Genomic DNA, 10,617 nt, shown 5'->3' with positions numbered 1-10,617 from the left:
ACACAAAGGATTACAATTAGATATAGTTAAAATATTCAAAATAAATTACATAACTAAGAAAAATTACTTACTTTCCATTTGTACTACTTGTGTAAAAAAATACAAATTAGATTACCATTTCCCCATGTCTAACTTAAAAAATCCCTAATGAGGCAGTAGATGGACTGGGTGCAAGCCCCTATGTGGCTTTTGTTCTTGCCTCTACCTTGCACATGATTTTCCCTTTTGGTGGGGTCCAAAGGCTTTTTGGAGTTTGCGGTAGGGTTTGTGAGGGGTGCAGTCGGCTTGGTTTTGGGGGGCTTTTCTATTGGTGTGGTACCTTCTCTTCCTATGTGGAGGGGTGTGGGGTTGGTTTTGCTTCTGATCCTCTCTGTGTCTGTGGTGATGTTTGGTCCCCTATGGTAGGATTTTCTTGCAAGAGAGGTGCTCTACTATTGCTACCTTGCACTAGGTATGGGGGCTTGGTCCTCTCCATTTCAGAGGTTGGACTGGGGTTTGTTTTCTTTCTGGATTCATCTTTTTGTTTTCTTTCTCATGGGATGGTTGTAGAGGGATCTTCTGAGGTGATCCCAACTCCTATTGAGGTGGAGTTGAGTCTTGCCTATCTTCCCATGAGTAGATGCATGGAGAGGTTTGGGATGGTTGTTTTCCTCAGACTTTCTGTTTGGGGTTTTTCTTTCTTGGTTCTGGGACCCAGGTTAAAACCCAACACTTTGGGTTTGGGGATCCTTCCAAAACCCCATGGGGTGGATGTTTTTGGCCTTGAAAGCTTTATGATAACCCTTGTTTTCTTTTTTCAGAGGATGGGTCCTTATGTCCATCTTTGTCATGGCTCCATGCCTTGATTTTTTTGGCTGGTTAATCTGCATCTTGGTGTTTTTCTGGTCATTCATTTTGAGGCGGTCATGTCTTCTATGGAGGGGGAGATGGATGTGGCTGGAGGAGACCGTACTCCTATTGAGGTGGAGATGGATGTTGCTTGCTTTGTCTAGGACTACTGGTTCGTGGTGGTTGTTTATGCTGAAGGTTTTGGGTGCCTTGGTAAAACCCTATCAGGTTGTGGGAGCCTTCAAAAACCCACTTTCATGGTTGAGGGATCCTAGAAAAACACTTTGTTCTCTGGTTGTGGGAGCCCTTATAAACCCACTATTATGGTTGAGGGAGCCTGGAAAAACCCTATGTATTGTTCTCTTTCTAGGGCTAGGCTGAATGCGGGCAGTTTTCAAGGGCCTAATCTAGTCAGTCTTTGTTTTTGGGTAGGATCAAGTTTTGCTGATGATTTGTTGAGGATTCTGATTCAGGTTAAGGGTTCCTGGGAAAACCCTGTTGGTTGGGTGAGGATGACAGTCATACCCTCATTCTCTATCTTCGAGATCTACTAGTTGTTTTAGATCCATTGGTTCTGCTAGCATGGTTTGTTTTGTTCTATCCTTGTAATCTGGTTGGCATCTGTTTAGTGTTGGTTGTTGGATGTCTTTGATCTATTTGCTTGCAGCATCCCATTGTTAGTACCAAATCCGTGTAAAATCCGAGGGTTTCAAGTCCCTTCAAAACCTATTGTATGGGGTTTCTGGTCCCCTCAAAACCTGTTTATCCTAATCAAAAACAATATGTATAGTGTTTTATTTTAAGTAAGACTAAACATTTGAGAGAATAATTCTTTATTATGAATTTTTGAAACAAAATTATCATATATAATCTATAAAAAAGATTTTGTTTAACTAAAAAAAAAAAAAAACTTGAAAAATATTCTTTTATTTGTTCTCTATAACTTAATCTTTGGAATAATCTATTTCACCTATCAAGAAAATTTAATCATTTACACAATACCTAAAATAGATTCTTTATAATATGTATATATGAAAATGAACTCTCTCTCTCTCTCTCTCTCTCTCTCTCTCTCTCTCTCTCTTCTTGAAGTTAATAATGCAAAATTTTATATAATTTTTGAATTGCGATAATTGCATAGAAGATGTCTCAATAATAAACACATGTACTCAATGCAATCAAATTTTTATGTTAATCATCTTCGTATATTGTAAAAACATTTTGCACAACTTGCTGGTTTAAATTAAGTTGTATTTGTTCATATTCAATTTTTTCCACATTTAAAGATCAATTCACTTATATTGTAAATTATTACTCCTCACAAAAGCAATTTTCATTTCTTACATCTTTTCCCTGCCCTCCAATATATTACCCAAAGTAAATCTTTCTATGAACATAACCATTTCATCTCTTTTGAATAAATGCTGATTTATTTAAATTGAAAATTTGAACTAATTCCCCATTGAAATTTATAAAGATAACATAACACCAAATTATCCGTAAACATTTTCAAATTTGATGTGCACCATCAAGTCCCGAACAAAAGTGATAGGCTAAACACAATAGACATCAGAATTGATTAATAAATATGGTCAAAGTGAATTCTCGTGTCTGGATAAATAGTACGCGTAAACAGTTGGTAAACGACGTGTGGACTGTACTAAATTAGAGCGTGACAGATTCGCTGTGCCGACAAACTCCCTAACAGCCAATCCACATACCGACACTATTGCAGTCGTGTGTTTAAGTCCCATCGACGTTTTTGTCGATTTTATTTCAATTGCAGTCTAATTTAGCAACATATCAAGAAAACTCACAATGAAGGTCAAATTCTTGAGAATATCGTTCGGATCAGCTATTTTTGAATATGCAGGCACCAAATTCCTCAGTCGACGCCCATTTATTTCCATATACAAGGAAATAGTAAGAGCCTAGTCATGTTCCGCCCAAGCACAAACACTAGCAGTCATGGCAGGGGACTTTCAGCAAACAACAGAGCAAACGGCTGTGCAAGATGTAAGTACTCCTTACTCGTTTTTCTGGTTATACAAGTAAATTGACTCAGAACATTGGTTAACCGTTTGAAGTTTAAGTAGAACCATTGTTTATAATATCCACTCTCTTTGCACTGATGTGCAATTCAAGTGTCAAAACGGAAGAACAGAGAGGGTGTGGGCATCAGAATGCGCATGGATTCAGCACCCAAACACGACGGAGATCTTCAGAATTTGTCTCCAAGAAAGTACGGTGCTCTTACTAACATCGAGGGCATTAATTATTCACGACTTCCATCTGGAGAGCAGCAGCAAAAGGAGGATTGGCGCACCTTCAGAGCTCGCCTGGTTAGTGCAAATTCCAGGGTAGTTTCTGGTCAAAAGCAGAAGCCGAGGAATTTTAATAGTGCAGAGTGGGCTCATGAGATCAAAAACATAGAAGAGGGATGCGTGTTGGTGGCTACCGAGGAATTGAAAAACCGTCCTCTCCTTTCAGAGGTTGTCATTCTCGTATTACAGTGGCCGGTTAACTCTTCGGCCTGCAAATTGATTGTGTTGAACAAGATGTTTCCTTATGACATTAGCTCAATGGATCTTGTTGACCCAATGTTAAGGAATTTACGTCTTCCTGCGTTTATGGGAGGGCCTGCAATGGGAGGTTTGGGATTTGGATCCAAATTTCATGTTTTGACAAGAGAGAAAGGAGTTGCAGGATTCGAGAGCATTCTGCCGGGGTTGTATGTGGGGAACATTGGAGTGGCTTTGCAGAGCGCCATGAGCAGCGATGTTGCCATGAGATTGTATTTGGGGGAGGTTGAGTTGGAAAAGAGACATTTGACAGCTCAAGTGCAGGCATTCGGATGGTGGAAAATCGTAGCTTGTAGTAGAGATGCTATTTTTAGCACTATTTTTAATACGGCTCAAATGTGGCGACATATAAACGACCTACTAGCTACGTAAGAAATCTTTAAAAGTGTTTGAAGATTGCCAATAACTTGATGAAGATAAGAGTAATCAGATTGTTAGCTTTTTAGTCAAGATCTATAGGAGAAGATCTGATATTTAATGAAGTTTAGAGATAATTTAAGACTGCTGTTTTTTGGTCTCTTATACTGTTTAGTCTGTGGACATCATTAGAATCATTCATTCATTCATGCAATTAAATGTTGCGATCAAGATGGTTTTCTTAGATATAAAATAGACTTTCCTTGTTCAAATTGATGATGCATTGTTTAATACAGAGAACATTCTTCATAATTATGACTCATAAATTTCACAGTTGAATGAGTCGTTCAAAACCTAGACCCTTCATAAATTATATGATTGAATGATTTGCTTAATAGTTTTAAGTTTATGCATTTAACAAGATTTGATTTTGTAGGATTAAAATTTTATGATAATTTAATAATTTTGATTCAATATTTGAAAATTAAATAGAAGTTAGTTTTGATTTTATAAGGTGATGTTTATGTTTTTAGATGATCATATTTTATTAGTTTGTTTTGAAAGTTAAGTTGGTAGAAAAATTAATTGTTATGTCTAATGTTTGTATAGTTAGAGGAATTTATTTATTTTTTAAGAAGAAAATAACCAATTTTTAAATTCAATTTTGGGTCTAATGAGAACCACACAAAACTTTAAGGCAATGATCTTGTCTTCCCCGTGATCAAGAAAAATAGAAAAAAAAAAAGGAAGCGATTATAGTATTAACTTTATACCTTTCTAATTCCATTAAGAAAGCATCCCAAGCACCATCTTGATCATGACCTCCAAAAGAAATGGTGAAATTTGTTTTGGGGACATTTTTCATTCTCATATTTTAAATAACTCCTCTAGAAGCAATCTACCGCTTCTTGGATTGGAGACATACCATCAACTCCATTAATTCTACAAAAGATTATTTCATTTTCTGAACAAGAACCGTCTCCTTTTCTAATGTTGGAAATATGAACAAACATAACTGTTTGCATTCCCCAAAGCTATCCCTAGTAGAATTGTGGTCCATCCAGAGGTACTTCACACATGCATGAGAAATAATTAACAAGCAATTGTGAGAGTGAATAGTTATTTATACCTCTCTGACATGAAAATACTCAGAAGAGCCCACACTACCACATTTTTTAATACATCTCTAACTCATTAGCAGCCATATTATCCAAAATGTGTGTCTCCTTATTTACCTCCCCATACACATAGCTACATTAAATTCTTCAAATTTATTTATCATTTCCAATCTGTATTTTATTCCACTATTAGGCTTCCAATTACTTAGCTTATCCACTTGAAATCCTCTTCATGATTTCTTTTTAATACTAAGATTTGGACCTTCTTGTAGACTATGCCAAAAAATTTGTAACTAAACTTCATTATTTGTGCCAATAGATAACGGGACACTTGCCTATTTCATTACCTTCATCAGACCTTCTTCTAGACCATGCCAAAAGATTTGTAACTAAACTTCATTATTTGTGCCAATAGATAATGGGACACTTACCTATTTTGTTACCTTCAATAATTTTGAATAGATAAATTATCCTAGACTATATAAAATTCCCTATTGAAACCCTGCCAAAATTCATTTTAATCTAACCCTCCTCAAGGACGTCCACATTGTATTCATCCTAGACTTAACATTAGAATTAACTTTAGAAGCCCCATGGATAGAGTAATAATGAGACCATACCATGGATTTCTTATCACACCATCCCAAGATGTAAATTAATTATTTTTCAAATATTGGTTCCTTACTACATTATTCATGAATTCTACAATTGCAATTTCTAGCTTCCTTGAGAAGGATCTCAAATTCATTGCCTTGTCTGGGAAAAATCTTTTGTTTCTCTATTCTTAAGTTCTCATACTACAATGGATAGAGTTGAACTTTGTACTCTTATGAACAACAACTCTTATAAAGGACTGGCCAAGAATTAAAAAGAGACTTAATGTAATGATGGAGTGGGCTAGGAAAATTAACCTTCCTTATAATCTAGGATGAATGGATCAAGAGTGATGGAGATTTTTCATCACTTGAACACAATGAAGGGATCGAGTTTCAAAGAATCACATAAATGGAGAGAAAGAGTTAGAGGAAAAAAAAAGAACAGAAAAATGCAAGGGAGAAAGAATAGATTGTGAAGGGAAGTCCAAACGTTTATGAAGAAAGGAAGGGAAATAATATGAAGTCATTGCGGCTTGATGGAGGTTTTATCAATGCAATTCATACTTATGCAAGAGGACAATGCTTAATATGGGGCTTGATGGAAGTTTTATCAATAACAAGGTTTTCAACAATCAAACTTAGCGACGTCTTTTTTCAAAAACCTATAGAAATGTCAAATAGAAAACCTTTAACTAATAATACCAACTTCTACTATAAAAAAAGGATTTTTTCGATAGTCTTCTAAATTCACCTATCCTTGGAAAAGTGTAGAGATGTGATGGAAGTTTTTATAATGAACATTACTTTTATCTAACTTCAATGCAGTTTCAAAGGAAAAGGTAGATCGTGTAGCTATTAAAAATGTTCATCCCTATCCCTTTATGGAGATTCTAAATTACTGTGTTATTAGAATCAAATACCCAATCAATAGCTTTTACCATATTGTGAGTATTTCTTTCCAGATACTTTAGACACTCTACTAAGTAGCTCTTAGTGATCTAGTATTAGATTTCTTATATGTTTTTGAAAACTCCTACATAAGACTATCACTTTTATTACTCTCTTAACGATTCATATTTTTAAACACTCTCGTCTATTCCTTGAAACTTTTCGACTAGCATTCACCCTTTCCATGCAATAATTTCCTTCGCATTCCTTATTAATATTTGAAAGGTAACTTTGAAAGGATCTATAGAAACTACCACAACTTATACAAGACCATTTTGGATGTTTGTATTCAAGATGTGTCTAGAGGTCAATAATATTAGACAAGAGAATTGAGATCTTCTTTGAAAAGTCTTATATTATCTTTTGATATCACTATATACCCATGAATATGTCTATTTTCTTAAAACATATACTCCTCCATGCTAAGGAAGATGCAAATAGGGGTTTAAGATAATGCTACTTTGAAGCCAACACATATCCAAAGCTTGAATATTGGAACTTCATTTCTAGAAGGATTGATTTCTTCCTCATTCTCTTGATGCCTTGTTACAAAGTCTTCAAAATTGAAAACCTCTATGAAAACCTTAAAAACTACCTTCAAACATCTACAAGTCTCTTCAAAAACCTTTCAACTTAACCTATTTTCTTAAAACCTTACGGATCTCCATCTCTTGATTGAGCTACAGAATATAATAAGGAATGCATGATTTCTTCCATGTACCATGCAAGAGGAAAACTTAGTTTGCTGCAAGGAGTCCTAATAATAGAAACCAAAAATCCTAACGATGAACAACATCAGACTTAATGACTCCTTTACTCTAAAACTCATGACCAAAAAACTAAAAATAGCTAATCTCATATTTGAAAAAGTGTTCCTTCCATGATGATTGCACTATTTGGAAAATTTGAGGTATCTGAGGCATGAGAAATTCATTTGTTTGACCTTTTGACCATTGACAAGGAACCCTTTTGTGGATTCTAAGGTGAATTTAGAAAGTCTATGCATTAAAAGAGAACATGGGACATAAACACATGACACTTCAAACAATATTGAAATGAGATACATGATGACACGAATCTTAAGAAGATATGACAAAACCTTGTCTACAACCTTTTTTATGATGCATGAAACCTCCAAATTTACCTAAAAAATTGAACGTGACAGATTCGCTCGGCCGACGACCTCTGTAATAGCCAATCCACATACCGACTAGCCTATTTAAGTCCCACCGACGTATTTGTCGATTTTATTTCAATTGAAATCTAATATAGCAACATATCAAGAATACTCACAATGAAGGTCAAATTCTCGATGGTATCGTCCGGATCAGCTATTTATGAATATGCATGCACCAAATGCCTCAGTCCCATATGCAAGGAAATAGTAAGAGCCTTCATAAATTAAATGATTGAATGATTTGCTTAATAGTTTTAAGTCTATGTATTTAACGAGATTTGATTTTGTAGGATTATAATTTTATGATAATTTAATAATTTTGATTTAATATTTAAAAATTAAATAGAAGTTAGTTTTAATTTTATAAGGTGTGGTTTATGTTATTAGATGATTATATTTTATTAATTTGTTTTGAAAGCTAAGTTGGTAGAAAAATTAATTGTTATGTCTAATGTTTGTATAGTTGGAGGAATTTATTTATATTTTAAGAAGAAAATAACCAATTTTTAAATTCAATTTTGATTTTTCTATTGCCTAGAAAAAAAATTCACATTTGTGAAAATTGACAATTATGAAGGCCAAAAACTAAAATTATTTGTAATCTTCTCCTTCAATTCTATATTTTCAATTTTCAAACAAAGTAGATTACTTTGATAGATCGCATTTTTTGTTTGGAAAAAATTTAGTTGTTTGTAGAAATTTTCCTCTCTCCAACAATCATAAAACATGTGGAAATATGTACATACATTAAAACATAACAAATGGTAGTTTTTTTCTAATTATTGAAAAATGTCAAGTGCATAGAGTGAACTAGAGACTTATGGCTTTGTTTCTAATAATTGGAAAATGTTGGGTTTTTGGCTTTGCATTCGGCTGCAATAAAGAACTATGGCTTATGATTTGGATGTAATGTTAAGTTGAATATGAAGTATCAGATTCTAAAGTTTTAGAGGATTTGGTCAAGCAGCCATAGAGTATGAGATGATGGAGTGTTCACTATGTTAGTTGGTTGATTGTGTTTATGTTGTGGTAGAATGTGCTAGAGGATTTCAACATGTGCTAGCTAGAGGAAGTGTATGAAGATAGTTTGGGACTAGTTGAATCTATGTTGGGTAACACATAGTGTGTCCCCATTCTTGGACATAGCATGTTGGCTTTCAACTGATCCGACTACATGTTTCTTGATGATTGGATTAAAAAATTTGTTTGTGGTTAACTTGTGGATATTGCAATTATGTTCTAATTTGACATGGGAAAGTGATTAGACTTGTAATACATATATATTGTTATTCTTGATCATTCCATATGGGTTGAGAAGGCAAGGATGAGTAGAATTGATAACTAGAAAAATTCGTTCAAGTTGTCTATTCAATTTAGGTGAAGTGTGTGAACTCATGTGAAGATCTCATGCACATTGTGGGATTGTTCTAAAGTTGATCAAATTAGGAAGGTGTTGAGGGTTCATCCTTGAAGGTCCACAATTTGATATTGTTGTCTCGTATGCTTAGTTGATTCTTAGATTTTGAATTAGGGGATTGGTGTCTCCTATAGGTTGGTGCCTACAATTGTATTTGTCAGCTAGTGTCTCTAGTAGGTTGGTTCTTGCTAAATTTTATAGGTTCTTTGATATCTTTTGTGAGGCTAGATTTGGGAAATATAATCAAGTAGTTATTCTTACCATGGTTTCTCTCTTTTTGATTTATATTTTGTGTTAAATTTGTATCAATGTGTGTGTTTCTTCTTTCATAGATATTTTTGGGATGCTTGGAGAAGTTATTAATGATAATTAATGTTGAATTAAATTGAAATTTACATATACCCCCTCTCAATATATATGTGTTCTTAACAATTTGTATTACAGAAGAGTTGCTTGAAAATGTCTTAAAATATTGAGGTAGAATTGGGATGCCACACTTAGTTGTTCAACAAGGCCATTCTTCAAACGAGGCACCACTTTTTGATAGATCCAACTATGAATTCTAGAGACTAAGGAAGGAATCCTATCTGATAAATATAGGGTTTGATCTTTGGAAATCTATTAAATATTTTATGAGATTCCAAAAGGCCCTCCAAGAGATCAAGTAGGAAAAAGAGAATGTGAGACAAATGCAAAATCTAGGAATTCTATTTTATGTGGTTTAAGTAACTTTGAATTTGTGAATATAATGCACTACATGACTACAAAAGAAATTTGAGACAAGATTTACAATATTTATGAAGCTAATGATAAAGTTAAGGAGATAAAAATTTAGACCTACCAAGAGCTATTTGAATGTCTAAATATGATGGATAAATAAAATATTGTCGCATACCTTCTCTCAGTTGAATAAGTCCTTAATACCATAAGAGGAATAGGTGAAGAAGTGAAAGAATTAACGATTGTTAAAAAGATACTCAAATCTCTTCTCTCTAAGTTTGATTCAAAAGTGTGTACAATAGAAGAAGCCAAATACTTGAATATTCTAACTATGAATAAGTTACATGGGACACTAACTACTTATGAAATAATAATTTCAAATGGAAAATGTTCAAGAAATGAGAGAACCTTCAAGGAGTCCATGAAAAAAGAGGATTCAAATTTCACTGAAGATTCACACCCAAAAGAAGCAAACTTTGTGATGAAATTAAAAAAGAGGCTCTGGCAAGTATATAGGTAAGTTATCATTCAAATGTTTCAATTGTAGTAAGATTTGTCACATTGCATCAAATTTCTATTTTAGAACACATAGTAATAAAATGTCACAAGACAAGTGTTGGCTTTCTATTGTCATTGATGTCACCTGACTTTGTGGTCATTGATGTCAACCAGTATAACTGTCATGGATGTAAACCAGTAGTATGTGCAGATGAGGCAAACTGGTATGCAACCTAGAGTCACCGATATTCATGTTGATGTTGGGAGTGAAGAAACCAGTACCCGATGAACAAGTTAGTATACATGTTGGTACTAACCGACAAGAGGATGATCGATAAAGACTATAAAATGAACAGGCCACCAGTATGCTAGTGTG

General features: G+C 34.2%; 1 protein-coding gene across 1 annotated transcript; it reads left to right on the top strand.

Moving 5' to 3' along the window:
- The first annotated feature begins 2,765 nt into the window (after window positions 1-2,765).
- Window positions 2,766-3,782, top strand: LOC131037682 (uncharacterized). Its single transcript, XM_057969862.1, has 2 exons — window positions 2,766-2,844; window positions 2,974-3,782. Exons 1-2 carry the CDS (start codon window positions 2,766-2,768, stop codon window positions 3,780-3,782), a joined length of 888 nt encoding a protein of 295 aa, XP_057825845.1.
- Window positions 3,783-10,617: the final 6,835 nt, after the last annotated feature.

The sequence above is a fragment of the Cryptomeria japonica genome, chromosome 10, assembly GCF_030272615.1.
Source record: "Cryptomeria japonica chromosome 10, Sugi_1.0, whole genome shotgun sequence".
Taxonomy (NCBI): Eukaryota; Viridiplantae; Streptophyta; class Pinopsida; order Cupressales; family Cupressaceae; genus Cryptomeria; species Cryptomeria japonica.
Note: the sequence above shows the minus strand (reverse complement) of the source record. Positions and strands in the feature narration are given on the sequence as shown.

Excerpts from the sequence above, each read along its gene's own strand:
- LOC131037682 (XM_057969862.1), top strand. The coding sequence starts at position 2,766 with ATGTTCCGCCCAAGCACAAACACTAGCAGTCATGGCAGGGGACTTTCA. Across the intron at positions 2,845-2,973 it reads AGCAAACGGCTGTGCAAGAT|TGTCAAAACGGAAGAACAGA; the intron begins GTAAGTACTCCT and ends GTGCAATTCAAG.